Consider the following 24,898-nt stretch of genomic DNA (forward strand, 5'->3'; position numbering starts at 1 on the left):
CAGTGTCAGCTTGTCTCACCTAGTGATGTTATTTCCCGCCAGCATGTTATGACTTTCAAGCCATTTTTGGTCTTCCCGCTTCAGCCATATATAGAAGCTGGCTTTTTCGACCGCCTCCTGTACTCTCCTTATTAGTTTTCGCAGCTCGGAGCTAGAAAAAACAAATCTTCTTTTGAATAGCATTGTCATTTTCCTTTCGATGAAGCCTCTAGCCCCCACTGCCAGGTAATAATACTCGACATTTCATCCCTATTATCTACACTCTTCGATTAGTTTTTCGTACCTCTTCTCCGTTCATTCCTCTGCATTGCCGATGTTCTCTTCCCATGGCACTGTCATTTCTAGCAAAATTCCTATTCTCCGTTCTCTGTTCCATAGGACTAAATCTGGTCTTTTTGTCGTTTTTGTTAGTGGAAATATTACTTGTCTTTCCAAATCTGTGGCCACCTCCCAGTATCCCTTCCATCTTTTGTCTATCTCGTATATTTTACTTGTAGGCCTGGTTTTATATCCTTTTCCCTCCTTCTGGAAGTATACTTTTCTGCGCTTTTCTACTTTTGGGTACTTTCCCCTATTGCACCTCTTGATCTTCTCCTTGAGTGCTGCGCTTATGACGCTGAGGACTTGATTATGCCGCCATGTATATCTTTCTAGTGCTAGTCTGCAGTTTGACAGAACATCTCTAATCGTCGCTTTCTCTCCGCATCTACACTCATCGGTTGTTTTTATGTTCCACCGGACTAAGTTCGCCGGTGAGGGTAGAACATTGAAGGTGGACTTGATCAGGAAGGATGTTCTTGCTTGTTCCCAAGTCCAAAGTTCCTTCCATGATATTCTGCGGCTGATTACATATTCCTCCCATCTCAGGCACTGTCCCTGTTGACTACATTGCACCAGATGTACATTTCACCTTTCTTCTTCCTCCTTTCTCACTTCGTATACCACTCCTATTTAATCTCTTTTATACTGCTCTTACAAAATGGCCTGAAATTTTGCGACCCTAGGCCGGCTCTTGCTTCTTGCGTCGCTCCGACTATATCTGCGTGCCTTAGTTTTCCGATTGCCCTGTTTACTGCCTCTTCAGCCTTCCATTTCCTCCCTGTTCGTACCTTTGGAGGGTTTTCCCGGATGCTCTGATCTTTTGAATACCTTAGCATCATTACTGTCCTTGCCTTTCTTGCTTTATATTCTTCGGCGATTGATGTTATTGGTAGTTGCAGCACGAGTTTTCCATATAGTGCAGCTGTATTCAGTGGTTTCGGCAGACCAAGCCATTTTCTGATAAACACACTGCATCTTTGTTCCATCCTTTCTATTCTACTCGAGTCTATTTCGTACATTTGCCATGGCCACATTATCCTTGGGTACAGCCCAAATTGCAGTATCCAACATTTGAATTTTCCCGGCAGCGTCGTTCTGTCAATTGCCTTTAATCCGTGTTCTACTAACTCGTGTGTTTCTTTTCTTTGCTTTTTATCATTTAATAATTCTCTATACCATCTGCCGAGACTCTTTACTGGTTGTTCTTTCACCGTTGGTATGTCTTCACTTCCTATCCTGAATTTTACTTCTTCTTGCATTCCTTTCACGAATGCCACGCTTCGAGATTTTTTGGCTTTGAATTTCATCCTTGCCCATCCTATCAGTTCGTCCAACCGCTCTAACTGCTTCTCTACTCTCTGATAATACAGTTACGTCGTCCATAAAAGCCCTCAATTGTGTCTTTGTAATAGCTTTCTCACAGTTTGTAGATCTAAGTAACATTTCCATGACTAGCACGAATAAGAGATAGACATACATAGAGGGAGATGAATAGAGAGATATAGACGCAAGAAAACTGGAAGTAAATATTTTAAAAACTTTTAAAGATGTGGATCTTATATAGAAAGCAATATTTAAAATTCTTTTTATAACCGATAGATGTACGGGAGACAATAAGTATCTGAAAGTTACTTTGCAAAGAGTTACCTCCCTTCTCCACGTAACCCAGGAACAGGTGTTTTCTGCCCCCAGGGGCCTGTTACTCATTATGTGGAAACTTTTAAGAGTCTAAAATCATCCTTGGAACACAAGTAACGTATGTTCCTAGTTTGGAGAAAATCAGTTGAAAATATAGTCATTATAATCTACACACACTCACACACAGAACAGGATTTATATTATATATATATGACAGGCTTCTTTCAGTTTCTGTCTACCAAATCTACTCAAAAGGCTTTGGTCAACTTGAGGCTATAGCAGAAGACACTTGCCTAAGGTGCTACTTGGTGGGACTGACCTCACAATCATGTGGTTTGGAAGCAAACTATGGGTGAACTAAGAATGTAAATACTTTGCTATTAATGAAAAAAATTGCCTTGGAATAACATAGAAAGAATATATCTACATCCTCAGTTTCTCCATAGAAAAGCTTTGTAATTCTTTTATTTGTTTCAGTCATTTGACTGTGGCCATGCTGGAACACTGCCTTTAGTCGAGTAAATTGACCCCAGAACTTTTTCTTTGTAAGCCTAGTACATATTCTATTGATCTCTTTTGCCAAACTGCTAAGTTACAGAGACGTAAACACAGCAACCTCAGTTGTCAAACAATGGTTTGGGGGTGGAGTGGACAAACACAGACACACAAACATATACAAATATATATATATATTTAATATATATATATATGTACGACAGGCTTCTTTCAGTTTCCGTCTACCAAATCCACTCACAAGGCTTTGGTCGGCCTGAGGCTATAGTAGAAGACACTTGCTCAAGGTGCCATGCAGTAGGACTAAACCCAGAACCATATGATTGGTAAGCAAGCTACTAACCACACAGCCACTCCTGTGCCTATATTTACATTTATTTGAGTTCTTGTGATTTATACTGTTGTGCTTAGTGAAGATAGATAGATAGATAGATAGATAGATAGACAGACAGACAGAGAGAGACAGAGAAAGATGCAAAATGAATCCAGTATCAAATGTGCCTAATTAAATATATACAATACTAATTTCTTTTGTCTAAACATTAATTTTTATCACCACCATCATCATTTAACGACAGTTTTCCATGCTGGCATGGATTGGATGGTTTGACAGGAGCTGGCCTGTCAGAGAGCTGCACCAGACTCCAACTATCTGTTTTGGCATGGTTTCTACAGCTGGATGCCCTTCCTAACACCAACCACTGTACAGAGTGTACTGGGTGCTTATTATGTGGAATCAGCACCAGTGCTATTACATGGCACCAGAACAGGTGCTTTTATGTGGCACCAGCACAGATGCTTTTCACATGGCACCAGCACGGGTGCTATTCACGTGACACTGGCATGTGGACTGGGTGATTCTTACATGGCATTGGCATAGGTGATTTTTTTATGTGACACTGGCACAGATGCTTTTTACATGGCACCGGCACAGGTGCTTTTCACGTGACACTGGCATGGGTGCTCTTTATGTGACATTTCCATGTTGAACCTATATTTCTCTGATTTTTCTGCATTTAATCACTGTAATTAGAATTCGTAGTATCGTTCCAGAGTTTATTCTAGTTATTCAGGTACTGAAGTGTTGAGAGAGATTTTTTTTGTCTGTAGGCACAGGAGTGGTTGTGTGATAAGTAGCTTGCTTACCAACCACGTGGTTCCGGGTTCATTCCCACTGCGTGGCACCTTGGGCAAGTGTCCTCTACTATAGCCTCGGGCTGACCAAAGCCTTGTGAGTGGATTTGATAAACAGAAACTGAAAGAAGCCTGTCGTATATATTTATATATATATATATGTATGTGTGTGTATATGTTTGTGTGTCTGTTTGTCCACCACCAACATCACTTGACAACTGATGCTGGTGTGTTTACGTCCCCGTAACTTAGCGGTTCGGCAAAAGAGACTGATAGAATAAGTACTAGGCTTACAAGGAATAAGTCCTGGGGCTGATTTGTTTGACTAAAGGCAGTGTTCCAGCATGGCCACAGTCATATGACTGAAACAAGTAAAAGAGGAAAAGAGTATCAGTTGCCTACTTGTTGATAAGGTTTAGCTATGTCAGTTCTCGTCCAGTAGACTAATGATGAAAGCTATTCCAGCCATGACCATCCATTTTTTTTTTTTTTACTTTCAAACGTAGTGTATCAAGGACTATTTTATAATATACTTTTGTTTTTGAGGTTGTGGAGTGTAGCATGAGGGTGGTTTTGCTACTATTTCTAGTAAGTTGAGTGATCACATAGAAATTCCATTCTAAGTTGTCTCCTTTTTGAGATTGTGGCATGTGGCTTAAAAATCACTGAAACCATGATCGTTTCATCTTCATTATTTTTAGATATAATGTATCTAGGATTACATTATCCAATGATCTGTTTTTTTCTAGATGTTAGGGTGATTTGAGAAAGGTTTGACTGCTTTATCTAATAGGTCAAATGACCACATAGACGTACCTTTGTTTGCTTAGTATATTGTAAGTTTTGGTTTTTGCCCTGAAAGCTACAGAAACATTTGTTAATAACACAATGCCTTTAGTCTTAACTAGTAATTTATCCTTTTCTTTGGTACCAATTTTATAATTAACCCTTTCATAACCAACCCGGCTGAAACCAGCTCTGGCTCTGAGTACAAATGTCTTGTTTTCATAAGTTTTGAATTAAAATCTTCTACCAAACCTTAGTCACAATTTATGTTCCTAACACTAGCAGAATGATAACTAAGTTATTTTACTAAATTCTTTGTTATATTTAAAGTAATTGAAAGAAACACAGAGCATCTCAAAATAAATACAGTAACGAAAGGGTTAAAAGAATTGGGTCATTGTGTTTGGATTTCTTTAATAGAGACATAACTCTGCACCAGTAACCAGAAGATTTGATCCAATGACCACTCCCAACTTCAGTTGATAATCTGAGATATTAACAATTCAATTGAATGAGATACTGTTGCTAATTCCATTCTCACCATAAATAAAGACTAATATGGACCAGAAGTGACAAAAAAATGGGTTTGAATATGGCCGACACTCATACCTAGAAAAACAGAAAAGTTATAGAAGCTTCAGTGAAAATTTGAAACCAACAGAACCCTAGGAGACAAAGGCCTTCCCCCAGGGAAATATGTAATGTAGTGCAGCAAAATTTGAAAAGCTGCAGTATCATAAAACCAGTGATCCAACTGGAGAGAAAGGGAAAAGACAGCCTTGTCTCAAAACCAGTGGGGATGGGGTTGTTGGTGGCCTTTACTTATTAGGGATTGAAGGGCTTAAGTATACTAAATGATAAAGTTGATACAAATCAGGTTATACCCTAAGCTGTTGTCTCTTAGCTTTTACTACCTTATTAACCATGTCATTCCACCATTGCATAACCTTCAGTTTATTTGTGATTTTGCTCCAGCCACATGTCTGATATGTAGACCTAAGCAGATTATTTCATAAAAATTCCCAGTTGTTATTTATGCTACAGGTTTGTAAATTGTCTTTCAGTGCCCGTCTATCAAATCTAAACATAACATTTTGGTTGCTCAGGTGCTACAATGACACTTGTTCAAGGGGCCATTCAGAGTCATATGGTTGGAAAAATTTCTCAACCACACAGTTATGTCTGCACTTACAAATACACACACACATATATCAAGTAGTGGGAATCTAAATGGTTCTGGCAATTAACTTGGTTGTACTTTAATGTATATTTGGTTAATAAGGTTCTCAGAAAGATATACTCAATGAGCATGAATACATTGGGCCCCCAATATGTTCGTGTGCACACATATACATAGAAACATCTGTTGGATTTCTATCAAACAAATTCCACTCTACTCTGAAGACTTTGGCCAACATGGAGTTAAAGGGGAAAACACTTGCCCAAAGACCTATGCAGTGGGATCAAACCTGAAGCCACATGACCGCTAAGCAAACTTCTTGATTTCAACAGAAGTAGGGGTAAGCACTGTTGTTTTGATCGTATATTAATGCAAGTAGAGGTAGTGATAGCAAAATATATAGTCTAAGTATTATAGAAGATGATTGGGGAGTAACTGCTTCTATTGATGACGAAGGGCTTGACTGTGTGCAGCAGCCCCACAAAGGTTAGACTCCAAGTAATCACTGGTATTCATTTTAAGCTGAGTAATATAGAGGGACAGAGATGAGAACCTCATAAGAATAACTGATCATCCACAAAAAGAAACATTAGAATTTAAACTTATTTTATCAATACAGAATAGATTATAGATTGCAAACTCACTGTCTGCCTTTGATAAACAAAATCCCCAAATCATCAAATAATGCAATATTTATATTTATTTTATTTCAAAGACTGATAATAAATAAATAAATAAAGATGTTGAAGCAATACACAATGATACAAGAAGCATACAAAGGGCAAGTAAAATATTATTACAAAGAAATTAGGACAATGAACTTTGATGTGACTAAGATGAACTTTTAACATAGAAAGAAAATCTATTTAGTTACGTTCTTTCTAATTTTCTATTGCTTTTTTAAAAAGTGTGTACATTTACTTCTGACAAAAAGAAGACTGTCTAATATTGCTTAAATTAAACTTCCATTTTAATTAAAATAAAAAAATTAATATGAATTTAAGATGAAGAAAAATGGTTTCAAAGTCCATTGTACAAGAATGGACTGAAACAAATTTTACATATTATGAATAATTCTTGAAATATTCTCTAAATATTCTCGAAAAGGACTACAGCAAAAGAAAAAAATAAGAGAAATTACTGATAGGAATCGATGTGCTTAATATTAGTTTACAGTTAATATGTACTTTAACTTATCCCAATTGGTTACTCTGTTTTGTTCAATCTGGCTGAGGGGCTCATAGTAGTTTCCTGTCATTAGCACACCATTATATACATGGTGAAAACTTTTAACACTTAAAACAAAAAAAAAAAAAGGCTTTAACCAATCTTCAGCGGTTCAGTTTGTTGCCACAACTAAAGTATGTTTTGATTTAATCCTTCCAAGAGAGTAGCTTTGAGAGGTTGTACCTTCCTTAAACAATCCTACACAAGATACACTAAATGAAGACGAAATATTTAAGTGGTGCCTTATGTGTCAATAGTTCATGATAACCAGTTATAAAATACTTAGATTTGTATCTATTAGAAAATAGAAGTTAAGAATAATACTAACTATAGTATAAGAATAAATATAACAAAATTTATAATAGTTAATGCAATACAATATAGGTTGATACTAAGTGAAACTTTTTTAACTTAGTAGTAACTAAAAGAATTTTTAAAAAAGTTAAAAACTTATTATAAAAAGAGATATAAACCTAATATAAACTATATACACAAAACCGTGAAATAAATTCAATAATCTACAAAATTAGAAATATTGCATTTCTAAATTTCTCAGAGAGATTCATAGATTCATACAGTAGCGCCATGATAAGGTGATGTTATGCTGCCAATTTAATGTGGCAGTCCCATGAAAGGGAAGAATGCTACTGCTATTTAGCCCTAGGAAACAACATTTCCAGTTAGCCGTGACACATTTTCTCTGTCCTTATGTTTTCAAAGGGGGAGATAAGCACCTCCACCCTCATTATGTTGGCAACATAACATCACCTTATATATATATATATATGTATATATATATCTCCAATACCTATATATTAAAACTATGCACTAAAATTATAAAATTTATATAACTTAATAGGAATTACACTTTAAAGAGAAAAAATGCTTCAAAATACTTCTGTTGAAATATGGAAAAGAAATTGTAAAAAACACCTAAAGTATTGTATTTTTAACACAAAGCCACAGTTGCATATACGACAAAACAACAGAAAGGTAACATCACAATAGTAAATTCCAGACAAGAATTCTGAAGTAGTTCTTGTCTGTTTTTTTCTTTTTTCTTCAGTTTTGAAATAATTGAAAAGTTCCGTTATGAAGTAGAGTGTCCGATAGAAATCCAATTGTCTTCAATCGAAATGGAATGTTAGAATCGATCAAAATTTGCTCCAATACCAACAGAAAGATTTTCTTCCTCCTCTGATGGCAGATATTCCATAGACCATATGAATGGTACGAATAATACTGAAAAAGAAATAAAATAGAGTTAAACTTGAAACAAAGCAACATAGTTTCGTTTTGGGATTTGGTTTGCAAGATTCTTTATATGAGTTCGTGTTTTGAAGCATATTCTATTGTGTCTGGGGAGAGTCATTTTCTTTTTGTGCCTTAGGAAAATAAAAATAAGAAATAAGTGGAAATTTTACTGGTGAGTGTCTGACAATATAAGACACAAAAAGAAAATGACTCTCCCCAGACACAACAGAAAGCAAAATAGATTTCTTTATTAAGTCACAGAGGGACAATACAATGTAGAATTTTCCTTTTGAAAACCGATCGATAGGGATCGAAAATGTTTTGGGATGTTACACAAAGAGATAACACGGTAACTTTTTAACAACAGAAATTCCCAAAAGGGGGAGAAGATATAACACTGACTAGGGTTATCCATGGTAAGAAAAGGTAACTTCAGAAAAAAAACCATGATAGTTATTGTTTTATAAGTTCATGCTCAAATAAACAAAAGCAACATAATCGTTATTTCATCTCGAAATTAAAATTACGAGTTACCTCCCTTGACATTAAAAATTAAGAACGAAGAAAAAATTTAGATGAGAAATTCATTTCCAAATCAGCTGTCATAACTAGGTTAGGAATATGTAACACGATAGTAAAAACATCATTTGAAAAGCTATTATCTAGTTGTCGGAGCACTGCATCCTTCAAAACTTCCATGCTTTCTGAGATTAGCCAACACTACACCTGATTTTCTCCCCTCCATACACACACAAGCATGTATCTGACTCATACATTGTTTGCTTTCCAGACATTTGTACATTACTGCATATACTTTATACGCACTTTCTGACAAGTTGTGGTGCATCTGAGCACTGTATACAATAATTTTATTATTATTATAATGGTGATGATGATGATGATGATCCTTTCTACTAAAAGATCAAGACAGGAAATTTATACTGACCCCAGTGCTCAACTGTACTTATTTCATTGATCCCCAAAAGGATGAAAGGCAAGGTTGACCTTGGCAGAATTTGAACTTAGTAAGAATGACAATATTGGCTTCAAGTTTTAGCACAAGGACAGCATTTTCAGGGCAGGATAAGTCAGTTACACTGGCCTCAGTGCTCAGCTGGTACTTATTTTATCAACCCTAAAAGGACGAAAGGCAAAGTGGTGGAATTTGAATTCAAAATTTAAAGACAGATGCAACACTGTTAAGCATTTTGCCTGGCACGCTAACAATTCTGCCAACTCACCACCTCACTAATAATTCTTTCTACTATAGGCATAAGGGCTGAAATTTGGGAGAGGGGACTTGTTGATTACATTGAGCCCAGTGCTCAACCGGTACTTATTTTATCAAGCCAAACAGGACGAAAGGCAAAGTTGACCTCATTGGAGTTAGAACTCAGAATGTGAAGACAGAAGAATACCACTTAGAATTTTGTCTATCCAGCACGGTAACAATTCTGCCAGCTCACTACCTTAGAAATAATGATAGTATTAATCATGAGCTTATTGTATACAGCGCTCAGGTGCACTACAAATTGTCAGAGAAGAGCAAAAGAGGGGTTCAAAAAATAGCATTAAATCAAGTATAGAAAGACAAAAATGAAAGCTAAAAGTACAAACACAGTACACAGAATAAACTACAAAAAGACAGTAAAAAGAACAATAAAAGAATCATAAAGAGGGAAAGGTGCATAGACCTGCTAGGTGTGGTGTTGGTGAATTTTAAGTATGGAATTTTTGAAGGATGCAATGCCCTGACAACTAACATTCAACAGGGATAGTTTATTCCATATTTGGAAAATTCTGAGCATGACAAATATTTCATCTTGTGGTTTTATAAGCACATTAGATTCAAAAATGTAACCAAAGTTGTTGAAAAGATTGTGGATAATCTTGAAGGCTTCAACCAAATCAGCTACTAGACATCAAAGTTTTACTGTGTCAACGCCCACAGAAGCATATGTGTGTGTACTTTATCACAATTTTCTTTTCTTTTTATATCTGAGCATATGTTATAGACTTTTCATATTTTACATGGAGCAATTGACATGATACTTACAAATTTCTCCTTCATCGAGGATACCATTCAGAACAGGGCACAGATTACCGCAAGGGTTTTTGGGGCTAAGCTGAAAATTTATCTGACCTTTTGCTTGAATTAGGATAATTAATGTTGACTTGATATCAATCTGAAATAGAAATTAAAATCAATATGATAAAACACAAAAATAAAACTAGATACATCGAATATATCAATGTGCTTTGAATTTGGCAGGTTCTAAGAGATTAAACTATAGAACTGTAGGGATATACATACACCATAAATAAACAGAAGGTTTTTCTGATCATCTGGTTGTTTTTGCTTGGGTTTGCCTGACTCAATCGAGCCACCCATAACAATACTGCATAACATTCATTTAGTTAGCAAGACAACATCCTTTATCTATCCAAAGTTGGTTGATGAAGGATTTTGCTGGATGGGTGAGCTATGTATATCCATGTCAGTGTCTCCATTAGCTGACCAGAAGAGAATTAATGTATTCGAGCTTTGGTATTGGAGAAGACTTTTACGGATTCCATGGACAGTGAGGCTCACCAATGGAGAAGTTCTTAACCAGATCAGGCCGAAACTGTCGCTAAAAGATAGGATCACCAAGCATAGATTGACATATTTTGATATTATGCGGAGAAAATCCCTAGAGAAGGACATCATGCTTGGAATGGTCAGTGGCAAGAGAGGAAGAGGCCGACCAAGAACCCGCTGGCTCGACACCATCAAGAGTGATACCGGAATCGACATAGCCAATCTGAAAGAAGCAGCCCAGGATAGAACTGGCTGGAGGACACTGATCCATCGAGTAACCGAGAGTCAACTTCGACTGAGTGGATAGATAGTAGTCTCCATTAGAGAGTGTCATTAATGAGTTGCTGCTTAGCTCTCCAGCAATGTCCTCCAAAAATGGATGAGTCTTTGTTAAATGAAATCATCAGTGACTGCAAGAAGACTACCATGCAGATTCCTCATAATTAACTCATACATTATTGTTGTTTTTATTATTTATGGCTTTGTCAGAAGGCAGGAAGCACACTTTCTCAGTCATCCTCTTCTGCTAGTTCCTTCCAGGTGGATTGCTTGATCCTTCTACATTTAACAAGATTTTACAAAAATTCATTCATTTCAATATGTGAAGTTGTAATGTTTATGTTCCTACAGAACTGCTTTATCATACCAAGTGACATGTGGTTGAGCTGATAGCATACTGGAGTGACAGTTGTAAAGTTGGTGGCTCATATTCCATCAGTGGTATGATAGTATGTCAGTGGCTTGGACACATGACTTACATTACATTATCTCGAAGTGGTGAAAACTGCAGAATGCTAAACCTCTTGAATGAGATGACAAGTAACTGGAGCAATGGTGAGATGTACAAACCATTACCAGTATGGAAAAATGGATCTACAATATGGTTGATTACTGGCACTCAATCAGCTATAACAAGGAGAGTTCCAATTGATCTGATCAACAGAACAGCCTATTTATGAATTTAACATGCAAGTGGTTGAACACTACCCTTAACATAATTCTCCAGAAGATTCAGCATAACAGAATGTGACAAGGCTGGCCCTTTGAAATACAGATATTACTCTGGACTGCAGAAATGTGAAATATGAAATAAAGCCAGGAATTGAACTCATGACATTATGATCATGAGACGAATACTCCTAAGCACTAAGCCATGTGCCTAAGGTTGATTACTGTATTATAATAATAATGAAATTATTGTATACAGTGCTCAGGTGCACCACAACTTGTCAGAAAGTGCGTATAAAGTATATGCAGTAATGTACAAATGTCTGGAAAGTGAACAATGTATGAGTCAAATACATGCTTGTGTGTGTATGGAGGGGAGAAAATCAAGTGTAGTGTTGGCTAATCTCAGAAAGCATGGAAGTTTTGAAGGATGCAAACGAACAGCACTTACTGGTCTGAAAGTTGTACTTTTAAAACCTGATGATATGTATATCCAGTTAGTATCATCCATCTGGACAACTGGAGATAAAAAGTAAGGTCTTTTGTAATATTCACGGAACACTTTCGCTGCTGGCTTGAAACAATTTTCCCTGAAAGAAGAAACATATCTCATGATTGTGATTATGATGTTCATGATGATAGTATTGATAATGGATAAGAATAGAGAGGAAATTCAATTTCTAAAAGTTTTATATATTATATGTACAGGCATGGCTGTGTGGTTATGAAGCTTGATTTGCTGATATGCTGCTTTGGGTTCAGTCCCACAGAATAGCACCTTGGACAAGTTTTCTACTATATCTCCAGGTCAACCAATGCCTTGTGAGTGAATTTGGTAGGTGGAAACTATGTGGAAACCCATCGTATATATTACTCTTTTACTTGTTTCAGTCATTTGACTGCGGCCATGCTGAAACACCGCCTTTAGTTGAGCAAATTGACCCCAGAACTTATTCTTTGTAAGCCTAGTACTTATTCTATCAGTCTCTTTTGCTGAGCTGCTAAGTTACAGTGACGTAAACACACCAGCATCTGTTGTCATGCAATGAGTGTGTGTGTATGAGGGGAGAAACACAGACACATAAACACACACACATATACATATATACAACAGGCTTCTTTCAGTTTCTGTCAACCAAATCCACTCACAAGGCTTTGGTCGGCCCGAGGCTATAGTAGAAGACACTTATCCAAGGTTCCATGCAGTGGGACTGAACCCGGAACCATGTGGTTGGTAAGCAAGCTACTTACCACGCAGTCAATATACATGTGAGTGTGTGTGTGTTTTGTATTTGTTCCCCCGTATTGGTTTGTTCACATCCCTGTAGCTTAATTTGGCAATAGAGGTTGAAAGAATAAGTAGTATACAAATTAAGAAAAATATAAATACTGGGGTTGGTTAGTTCAACAGAAACTCTTCACAATGGTCCTCAGCATGGCCACAGTTCAATGACAGAAATAAATAAAAGATAAAAGGATATCTTAACTTGACTTTTTTTTTTTGATAAATGAAGAAATTTACAGGAAGTGAACATTATTTTGGGTTACATAACTTTCTTAGCCAGGACTAACAATTCATATTGCTGAAACTGAAGCCTGCATATTGCTAGCCTTTAACCATTATTTTTTTTAATGAAGAGCCCATTATCAATGATTAACAATAAGAAAAAAGAAAATATATTTCCATGTGATAGGTTTTCTAAAGTAAATTGACAATTGATGAGTCAATGTTGATCTTTTGCCTCATGCAAAAGACATTCCATCTATGACCATCCCATTCTTTTAGGGGTATCTAGAACAACATTATCTAATGTCTCTTTTGTTCTTTTTTTTTCTTTTAAGATGGTAGACTTATGAGTGAGAGTTGCTTGCTATTTCTAACAAGGAGAGTCACCATAAGGATACCCTCCTTATTGTTGTTATGACCATCACCATCACCTCTCCCCTCCTCCTCCTCCTCTAAAAATGTAATGATGACAGCAATACATATGAAGCTTAAATTCTATGATGAACAACAAGCTAAAATTGAAATTAAATTATGAATTAATGTGAAGATTTTTCATTGAAATTGTTGTTGTTCCAGGTTAATCCTAATAAAGCAAACCTTTGACACATGTGTAGTTAGCTGAACCTCCGGTCATAGTGTTCTCAATATATTATGTCTCCACATAGTTATAAATTAAACCATGCAATCTAATGTACAGTAGCTTAATGTAAAAGATAGAGTGTGGCACTCTAAGCATACTGCTGTTTTCCTCACCAGTCACTGTATAATGCATGCCTGCTAGGTTGTTAGTAGTAGACCAGCAGCTGCCCATGCATACCAGTCTCCCCTCAACCAATGTTGTCCAAGGAAAAGGCAAAGGCTGATACAGCTTGGCACCAGGGACGTTGCAACTCATTTCTACAGCTGAGAGGACTGGAGCAATGTGAAATAAAGTGTCTTGCTCAAGAACACAATGCACAACCCGGGAATCAAACTTACAACCTGATGATTGTAAGCCCAACATGCTAACCACTGAATCATGTGCCTTCACTTATATATGCATATATATATATACATACATACTTACTTACTTACATACATACATACACACACACACACCACACACACACACACACACATACGTACATAGAAAAAAATTAAAACTGAAGCAAATTAAATGTGAATAAACAAATGAATGAACATGAGAAATTAATTACCAGTGAGCATAATAACCAGTGAGTTCTCCAGAAACAGCTTTTTTCAAGATGGTATGAGGATAAAGATACTGTTTTTTAAAGTTACTCCGAAAGGAACAAGGTTCATAGTCAACAAGAATTGGATGATTATGGTAAAGCTGAAATGGAAAAGGAAATTTTCTGTTATTTTCTCTTCAGCTCTTTTAACCATTTTAACATTATGAAGGAAAAAAAGGTACTTTTTTTTGTAAAAATTAAAACCAAGAATTTAAAGAAATGGGGTTAGTCTGCATGGGCAACAACCATTTTGTAAAGCTTTGCGAATTTTAATATAATCATCATCATTATCATCAGGGTTTTATGTCCATATTTTCTATACTGGTATAGGTTAGACAGATCTGCTCCATTACAGTTGCAGCCCATCATTATGTGACATACACAACAAAGAAAACAATTTTTGATATTGTGCAGGGCATGTTTTTGGAAATTATTTATTATAGCTGGATGCCCTTCCTACAGTAATCTGGCACTGCATTAGAGGGCACTAAACAGTCCTCTCTACTCTATACATATACATAATTATACATAAACCTATATCTTCATCATTGTTTTAACACCCACTTTTCCATGCTTGCATGGGTATATATGATTATAGGCATAAGTCTGCCGATATCATTTAGAAGTTCATTTTGAAACCACTTGTTTCTTGATTCAATATCACCAACCAACACACTGAGCAAGTGTCTTCTACAATAACCTTGAACTGATCAATACCTTGGTGAGTGGAATTTGGTAACTGGAAACTATGCGGAATCTTACTGTGTTCCATCATCATCATCATTTAATGTCTGCTTTCTATGCTGACATGGGTTGGATTGTTTAACTGGTAAGCCGGGGGAGCTGCACCAGGTTCCAATCTGATTTGGCAAGTTTCTACAGCTGGATGCCCTTCTTAATGCTAACTACTCTGAGAGTGAAGTGGGTGCTTTGTATGTGCCACGAGCACTGGTGCCATTGACATGACACTGGCCACAACTACAATCTCACTTGGTTTGACAGGTCTACACAAGCACAGTATATTGCCAAAGGTCTTAGTTACCTGTCACAGCCTCCATGAGGCCCAATGCTTGAACAATGCTTTTTACATGCTGTATATATATATATATATATATATATATGCTTGAACAGAGACATGTAGATTTGTGCTGCATCCAAGAAGTAAGGTGGAGAGGAGGTTCCTCTAGGTTCCTCACAGGCAAAGAACATAGGTACAAGATTTTCTGGGCCGAGAACACTGACGGGGTTGGGGGGTGTGGGTATACTTCTTGCAGAGAAATGGGTTGATATCAAGGTAGTCAGAGTCTGCAATAGAATACTTAAGATTAGATTAGTGCTTCATCATGGGTTAGCAACCATTATCTCGGCCTATGCCGCTCAGTCGGGGCTACCTGATGTACAGAAAGACCAATTTTATGACACCCTCTTGCTGACTAACAACCTAATATATACATATTGTTTAATCTACACCATATTAAAATAAGAACTAGTAACAATTTCTATTAAGACACATGGTTAAGCAGATTTTTATTTTCTGCCTTGTGTCTCCATGGCTCTTATTTTTAATGCAGTGTACATTAAATGAAATTTATCTCTCACTGAATGTATTATGTTCTTTGTTGAACCTACCTTAATGGAACGGTAGGGCATCCAGCCATAGAAACCAAGCCAAAACAGACTGGAGCCTGGTGCAGCTCTTACGTTTATCAGGTCCAGTCACATCATCTTACCCATGCTAGCATGGAAAATGGACACTACATGATGATGACAATTTGTATGACTAACAATGATTGTGTGTATGTGTGTGTGTGTGTATACATGTGTGTGTGTGTGTATGCATGCATGCACAAAACACGAAGTGTATTAAAAAAAAAACTAGCAAATATCCATAATGTGGGGAACTGATGGATTTTATAACTGTTTGCATGCAATAATGTTGTCTATATGAAGAATTCTTAGAATTAATCTAAACTTTCGATTTTGACCTCTTCTTCCTTTCTTCCCTTATTTGAAGCATTAGGAATTATTGACAATCGGTACTACAGGTTTAACCCTTTAGTGTTCAGATTATTCTATCAAATGTGATGTTTGTTTATCTATATTGTTTTGAATTAATCATGCATTATCTTGTAGTTTAGAGATTTCAATGATGTGATTTTTTAGTTTTAGAATGACATGGTAGGGCTGAGGTGAGAGGTGAGATCTGGTCAGTTTCAATATAAAACAGGTTAAATATTTTGGCCGGATATGGCCGGCATTTCAACCAGCCATATCCAGCCAAGATATTCTACCTGTTTTATTGTTCAAACTGGCTTGATTGAGCCTTTCACACCTACCCTACAATGTCATATGAAAAATAAAGAATCATATGATTGAAATCTCAAAGCTATGAGATAAAGCAGGATTAATTCAAAACAATCTGATTAAATAAGTATAATATTTTACAGAGTCATCTGAATGCTAAAGGGTTAAGAAAACACAACTAAAAATATAAACAGGTGTTTGCATGTAAAGAATAAGGAATATATAGATATTTGAATGTAACCTCTTCAAGTAGTTGTATAGAAAGGTTCTGGAATAATGAGCCTTCTTCAATGCCGTCTGAAACGATCAATGGTTTCTCAGAGTAAATGTACTTCTCGACAACTTCTTCTGCACTGATGTTTGTCACATGAGCAATTGGTTCAAAGTTTTCACAAATCTGAAATAGAATTTTAAATATATTATGGCAGGTTATTTTAAAGAAAGCAAGAGAAAAGACAGATGCTTTTGATCAGACTCTAAGGAGGAGGTGCCTGAGGAATCTACCCCTATGACCTTGGCAGGAAAAAGAGGGCAGAGAAAATAGATGGCCGTTCTAAAGAACTTTTAGCATATCTTTAATAACATAAAAATGACACTTTCAAAAACAAAAGTTTAGTAAACTTTTTAACATTTTAAAGATATTATTAGAGCAGTAAATATTTTAGAAAATATACAAGGTGATGGTATTTTGTAATGAGATAAAATCTACACAAGTAAAATACTAGGAATGATCTGATTGCCGCTGTTGCTTGTTCAAGTTGTTTAGATCCAAGCCAGCCTTGATTGAGCAGGCAATCTAGTCATGACCCTCATATCTTGTTTTCAGACACAGTCTAACTAGGACATCTTTATCCAATTTGTCTTTATTTTACTCAACTTAACTTTAAACACTTTAAAACTGAACACATCAAAGACCTAAGCTCAGGCAAATTGCTATCAAAATGATTAAACAGTTGTTATAAAAATGGTTTAAACAGACTGTTTCACCAAAATCCAGCTCTGACCAAGCAAACTATTGATCAAAGACGTTTCAGTCTTGACCATCCTGTCTGAGTCAATTCAATTACAACTATAATGGCTCAGTGGTTAGAGCGTCGAGCTTACGATCGTGAGGTTGTGAGCTCGAATCCCGGACCGGGCTGCGTGTTGTGTTCTTGAGCAAGGCACTTTATTTCACGTTGCTCCAGTTCACTCAGCTGTAGAAATGAGTTGCGACGTCACTGGTGCCAAGCTGTATCGACCTTTGTCTTTCCCTTGGATAACACTGGTGGTGTGGAGAGGGGAGGCTGGTATGCATGGGCGACTGCTGGTCTTCCATAAAACAACCTTGCCCGGACTTGTGTCTAGGAGGGTAACTTTCTAGGTGCAATCCCATGGTCATTCATGACCAAAGGGGGTCTTTACCCTTTATATTCTTGAATGTGATCTTTTTCAAGAGAGTAAAGTTTAATTTGAGGAACATTTGGCCCCTATTTTTAACAGGTTGAGAAATCATTAAAAAGTCATCTTATTGGATTAAGTAGATAATCTAGTAGCAGATTTTTGACAGGTTGAGAAATCATTAAAAAAATTCATCTTATTGGATTAAGTAGATAATCTAGTAGCAGGTGTCATGATTGAAACTGGCATTTTTTGCCCCAATTTACTAAGAAAATGAGATTACCAAGGCATTTACTGCAAAAATAATTAAAATTATATTCTGGTTTACTTACACCACAATCTTCTTCTTTCAAGTCAACTCCATTGTAGTAAGGATTATTAAGTAGACATTCTTTATAAAACATTCTAGTCCAATCCCAAACTGGCAACAGCTGAAACAGATTAAAAAAGGGATAATAAAATGTTTGTTTATTTTTTTGTATGTATGTTTGTAAGTTTTTGTTTGTGTGTGTGGGTATATATATTTATGTATGTATGCATGTGCATACTTAAGTATATAAATGAAGGAATGAATCATCATCACTTTAATGTCTCCTTTTCCATATCTACCATGGATTGGATGGAATTCTTTGAGGTTGAGTTTCTATGCCTAGATGCCTTTTTCTGTCACTAATGCTCACCTATTTCTAAGTAAGGTAATATTTCCCAATGACCAGATATATTCTCAAGGAAGATTGAAAATGAATGACGCTGCTTATATGATAGTGATACTTATTTGAAACTATTGGGCTATATGAAGACAAGGACGGACAGACAGACAGACAGATGGACACACACACACGCATATGAGGTACAGGTATGGCTCTGCAGTTAAGAAGTTTGCTTCCCAAATACATGATTTCAGATTCAGTAAGTTGTCTTTTACTTTAGCTGACCAAATCCACTCTTGTGAGTGGATTTGGAAAATGGAAACGAAAGGAAGCCTGTCATATGTGTGTGTAAAGGCTAAAAACCCCCTTTGGTCATGAATGACCATGGGACTGTACCCAGGAAGTTACCCACAGAAGCACAAGTCCGGGCAAGATTGTTTATGGAAGACCAACAGTCGCCCAGGCATACCAGCCTCCCCTCTCCACGCCGCCACCAATGTTATCCAAGGGAAAGACAAAGGCAGATACAGCTCGGTACCATTGACATTGCAACTCATTTCTACAGCTGAGTGAAATGGAGCAACATGAAATAAACACAACACACAGCCTGGTCCAGGAATCGAACTCACTACCTCATGATTGTGAGCCCGACGCTTTATTAAGTCATGTGCATGTGTGTAATACTCATCATTTTAACATTCATTTTCTCATACTTGCATTGGTTAGGTGGAGTTTGTTGAAGCATATGGTCCAAAAGTGAAACCAGTAAAGACAGCAAAAAAGAAGATAAAATGTCATATGTGCAATTAAGAATAACTGCAGCTCACACACACACACACATACAGGGTGGCCCTAAAATAGGTTTACAGCTATTCAACTATCTCTTTCGCATTCATATGTTAACAGTTTAGATCTTAATTATAAAAAAAATATGAAACCATTATTCAGCAAGATGGAGCACCTCCACATTATGCGTTGATGGCACCTTAACCAAGTCTTTCCACAGCGTTGGTTTGGAAGACGGGGCAGCATCGAAAGGCCATCACATTCACCTGACCTGACACCAATGGATTTATTTTTGCGGGGTTTTGTAAAGAACAAGGTTTATGAGAAGAATCCCAAAACATTAAATGAATTAAAAGATTACATATCTGACGCATTCATTGAAATTGATGGAGATCGGAATTTGAGTTGCACTGTGAGTCAGAGTGTTCTGAAGAGGTTTGAAGAATGTTGCGATGTTGAAGGAGGACATTTTGAGCATCTGAGAGATTAAACATTGCCTGTTTAAGATGTGCATAAACAATATGATTTTAAAATAGAAATTTAAATGTAATAAAATGTTTAAAAAGAAATTTAAAGTGCCTACGGGATAACAGTAAACCTACTTTTGGGCCACCCTGTATATATATATATATATATCTTTTTCTCTTTTTTCTCATTTTACTTGTTTCAGTCATTTGGACTGCAGCCATGCTGGTGCACCGCCTTTAATCGAGCAACTCGACCCCGGGACTTATTCTTTGTAAGCCCAGTACTTATTCTATTGGTCTCTTTTGCCGAACCGCTAAGTGACGGGGACATAAACACACCAGCATCGGTTGTCAAGCAATGCTAGGGGGACAAACACAGACACACAAACATACATATATATACATATATATGAGGGGCTTCTTTCAGTTTCCGTCTACCAAATCCACTCACAAGGCTTTGGTCGGCCTGAGGCTATAGTAGAAGACACTTGCGCAAGGTGCCACGCAATGGGACTGAACCCGGAACCATGTGGTTGGTAAACAAGCTACTTACCACACAGCCACTCCTGCGCCTTATATATATATATATATTATATATATATATAGTAATAACTTTTATTTTTTACTTGTTTCAGTTATTGGAATTCAACTATGCTAGGTCACTGCTTCAAAAGATTAATCAAATAAATCACTCCCAATACTATTTTCTTAAAGTTAGGTACTTATTCTATCAGTTTCATATGTTGAACTGCTAAGTTATGGCACAGTGGGGAAGAGACACACAAAACCAAACACACATCCATATATGTATACACACACACACACACATGTAAGTATGTATGTAGGTACAGGTTTGGGTGTGTGGTAAGAAGTTTGCTTCTCAACCACATGGTTCCAAGTTCAGTCCCACTGCATGGCACCTTGGGTAAGTGTTTTCAACTATAGTCTCAGGCCAACCAAAGCATTGTGAGTGCATGTGGTAGTCAGAAACTGAAAGAAGCCCATCACATATATGTGTGTGTGTATATAGACTGGAGCCTGGGGCAGCCTCCTGGCTTCCCAGACCCCAGTCGAACCGTCCAACCCATCAACTCATAGCAGGGAAAACAGACGTTAAACGATGATGATGATATATATATATATATAAATACAAGATGGGACAAGAACGCAAAACATCCAGATAGTTAGGTGATAGAAAAATGAGACAATAAAACATCATTCGAAGTTTTCTTTCCTCAGTTGAGTACCAGATTATCTTCGCAATTTCGGACAATTGACCAAGTAGCCACACAGTGGAACTGAACCTGAAACTATGTGGCTGGAAAGCAAACTTCTTACACATAGTTACACTTGTGTGTGTGTGTGTGTTTAATAATTTGTGAGTGACAATCCAAACATTAACATATCTATTCATTCTCAATATGTTCTGGCAAGTTCAGGTGTTGCTAGGTGATAATGAACATAAGGTGTTAACAATATCATTCAAGTAGCTGGGAATAATGACATATTTTGTTGGCTCCATGAGTAATAACTGAAGCAAACTCATGAACATTTAACCCTTTCGGTACTTTATTTATTTTGAGATGCTCTATGTTTCTTTCAATTACTTTAAATATAACAAAGAGTTTAGTAAAATAATTTAGTTATCATGAAGCTAGTGTTAGCAACATAAACTGTGACTAAGGTTTGGTGGAATATTTTAATTCAAAACTTATGAAAACAAGACATTTGTACTCAGAGCCAGAGCCGGTTTCAGTTGGGTTGGTAACAAAAAGATTAACCAAACTATTTATTGTTAGATATAAAGATATTTGATGCTGGCTATTTACAATGAACAATATTAATAATTGCTGATTGGGATAGAGAGAAAAACGGCATCATATTTGTAGAAGCTATTTATGGGATATTGTGTGAATGGGTCTGTCGGAGAACCTAGAGTTGTCTGCGCAAATGCCTTGAACCGTTTGTGTGACAAGAGTGAGGATGCATGTCACTCATCTACCTTCAACACTCTGCAATTTTTGTTGTTTGTTCCTTCTCGAGCCACGCCTGGCTCATTAGGGCCGGTTTCCCGGTTTCCTTGGCGTATAGGATTCCCCACCTGGACAGGGGCACCAGACCGTCGCAGGTGAGCTGCAAGATGCAGGAGGAAAGAGCGAGAGAAAGTTGTGGCGAAAGAGTCAGCAGAAATTCGCCATTACCTTCTGCCACATGGAACTTAGGTGTTTTGCTCATAAACACACACATCGCCCAGTCTGAGATTCGAACCCGTGATCCCTTGACCGCGAGTCCGCTGCTCTAAACACTAGGCCATGTGCCTCCACACTCTGCAATTAGAAAAGCACCAAGATCATTCAAGAAAACCATTCACACAACACCTTGGTGCTAATTGGTTGATTAATAGACTGATCATGTGAAGCTATGGTGGTTTGCTCATGGTGTCTGACCAAGTATCTAATGATTAGGTTTCGAATCACCTCTACACAGGCATAAAAATCAGATTGGAGTTGTTTTTTGTAATCAGGGAACATCTGAGACATTGCTATGGTTTGACCTCATTGTGTGTTTCCTCAGACTGAATGCACAATAAGGTTGAAACGCTGCAATATCTCAAAGTTTCCTTACACTGGTGGTTCTCAACAATTTTCTGTTTTTGTCTATGGACCTCTTTGATTCCTATTTTACTTGGACGGACTGCCATAGCCATTTGAGGTTTAAAATATCCTATTATATTTTTATAATTAGATATGATTAGAAATTGCATAAAAAATATTTGGTGTAATGTAGAAGGATGACCAATTTACTGCATATAAAATTTTAACAACAAAATCTTATATGGACCTCCAAGCGCCATATGGATCCTGGTTGAAAACCACTGCTTTAGACAATGTGTGTTCATAACACATGCAATACACTGGTGTAAGGGAACTTTGAGATACTGCAGTGTTTCAACCTTATTGTGCATTCAATCCGTTGGAATAGCTTTCACTGAGGAAACACAATGAGGTCAAAACATAGCAATGTCTCAAAGTTCCCTTACACTGGTGAACAACATGTTAAGAACACACTGCTGTAGGTGAAGAGAGGAGATGCTCTCTTATGCAAACAAAAGTACAAGAGACATTCACATTCGAATCTGTTAGAATGTATTGAGAATGGATATATATATGTGTGTGTGCCGTACTGAAAAATATTTTTCAATATGGCAAAAAGCCAATTAATAACTATTTTAAGGCGATCTATGTAAACACATACCTACATACATAAATATACATACATATACATAAACACAGAAACATATATATATACACACAAAATACATAAACATAAGCGATTCACCTGAAAAAAAATAAAGAAATAAATTTTTTTTACAGAAATTGCCGAATACTTTCAGTTATGATATACTTTCTTCGAAAGATCGCCCTAATTTGAGTAATTACATAAATACAAAATCGAAGAAAAGACTAAGACACGAGAATTAAACAATAATATTCATTTACAAGACAAACTCTTTTTAAATAATGTTCGTAAATAATGATCACCAAGGGTTATGTAAACGTCTGAAATCATAGAGAAATATTCCATTTTAAACCATTTGTCTATTTTAGGTTTTATTTACTAATGTGTGTTTGTGTATGTTTATATTAGGTCCAGGAAGATTGAATCAAAATATTGTATCGATACATCAATTACAGCGTATGCGAGTCTTCGTATGAATATCAATAAGAGACAGAGAATATCTGTGCGTACACACATGAATGTGTGCGTGTGTTCGCATATCAAAACAGCAAACCTTTCCTTTTTAAAGGATTGGAACCAAGTCAAAAACCTAAGATAATTACGTGCATGCGAGACTAGATAACACTTTATGCCTCTCTTTAAAGGCTGGATTTCGGAAAATAAAACGGATTTTACTTTTTAAAAACACGTTGTTATTTTAATCAAATATATAAATATTGAAATATGGTTCCTACCTTGATACTTGTTTGTCGACCGTATGCAAGCAGAACTCTATAGACGGGGTCATAAGAGAAAAGACCATAAGCGAAAATGACAAACATGAAAAACTGTACGACGAAGCGGGCCCATTTCTTACGTTTAGCTTTTTTGATGCTATTTAGAAAAGGAGTGGTGGCTTCTTCAATTTGAAGTGGACTGTATCCAGATTTTAAACAAAAATCACGCAATACACAGAATTCTTTCTCCACTAAAGCTAGTTTCTCTTCGATTGACAAAGATTTTTCTTCTGCTGTAGGTGAACATTCACGCTTCTTATCAGCCTTTTCGGCGTGCTTAGCGCTACTTTTATTTCCTCGTTTGGTTGACATTTTGCAAGTGACGAATTGCTTTCCAAACAAACAATTATCAATTATAAAATGCTAATATTGACAAGGTAGGTAACTCTCAATTGGCAAATTCTCCAGAAAAACAAAAATAAATTGAATTTATTTTAGAGAAGTTTTATCGGTAGATTAGAAAGATAAATACAATTTTAATTTCTTTTCCAAATATAGTGCTGTGTAGATATACGAAGTGATCGTGAAAATATAAAGTGCTCAGAGGAAATCCGAAGCCTTGTTTCAGAGAAATAGTTGTTTCAAATGTTGGCACAAGGCCAGCAATTTTAGTGGGTCGGGATATACGGTTACATCGAGCTCGGTACTTGATTGATACTTTACACAGTTGGAAAAATGTTTATCAATCCTTACGCACGACAGTCTTGAATGAATAACATTCATGTTCCCATACAGAACAGATACAAGATAAAGTAATGATTTTTATCATTGGCAGAAGGCTGTAGTTCAGTGGTTCACAACTGGGGGTCCATAAAAAAATTGTGGCGGGAGAGCAAGCAAAATAGTAAATTAGGATCATCATCATCATCGTCGTCATCATCATTTGGCGTCCGTTTTCTAAGCTGGCATGGGCTAGACAGTTTGAATGTAACCGATATGCCAGAGAGCTGTACCAGGTTCCAGTTTGATTTTGA

General features: G+C 36.6%; 1 protein-coding gene across 1 annotated transcript; it reads right to left on the reverse strand.

Moving 5' to 3' along the window:
• Positions 1-6,981: 6,981 nt before the first annotated feature.
• LOC115216908 lies at positions 6,982-24,296 on the reverse strand. Its single transcript, XM_029786425.2, has 7 exons — positions 23,883-24,296; positions 18,338-18,436; positions 16,867-17,022; positions 14,286-14,422; positions 12,034-12,172; positions 10,110-10,239; positions 6,982-8,041 (listed from the first exon to the last, which is right to left on the reverse strand). Exons 1-7 carry the CDS (start codon positions 24,234-24,236, stop codon positions 7,944-7,946), a joined length of 1,113 nt encoding a protein of 370 aa, XP_029642285.1. The 5' UTR covers positions 24,237-24,296; the 3' UTR covers positions 6,982-7,943.
• Between the last annotated feature and the right edge of the window lie 602 nt (positions 24,297-24,898).

Source organism: Octopus sinensis, linkage group LG1 (assembly GCF_006345805.1).
Source record: "Octopus sinensis linkage group LG1, ASM634580v1, whole genome shotgun sequence".
Classification (NCBI taxonomy): Eukaryota; Metazoa; Mollusca; class Cephalopoda; order Octopoda; family Octopodidae; genus Octopus; species Octopus sinensis.

What these genes read in the sequence shown, in the direction of transcription:
- LOC115216908 (XM_029786425.2), bottom strand. Translation starts at nt 24,236, where the DNA reads ATGTCAACCAAACGAGGAAATAAAAGTAGCGCTAAGCACGCCGAAAAG. An exon ending in CTATACAACTACTTGAAGAG is followed by an intron (nt 14,423 to 16,866) that starts GTTACATTCAAA and finishes TTTCCATTTCAG; the next exon opens with CTTTACCATAATCATCCAAT. An exon ending in AAAGTACAACTTTCAGACCA is followed by an intron (nt 10,240 to 12,033) that starts GTAAGTGCTGTT and finishes TTTCTATTTCAG; the next exon opens with ATTGATATCAAGTCAACATT.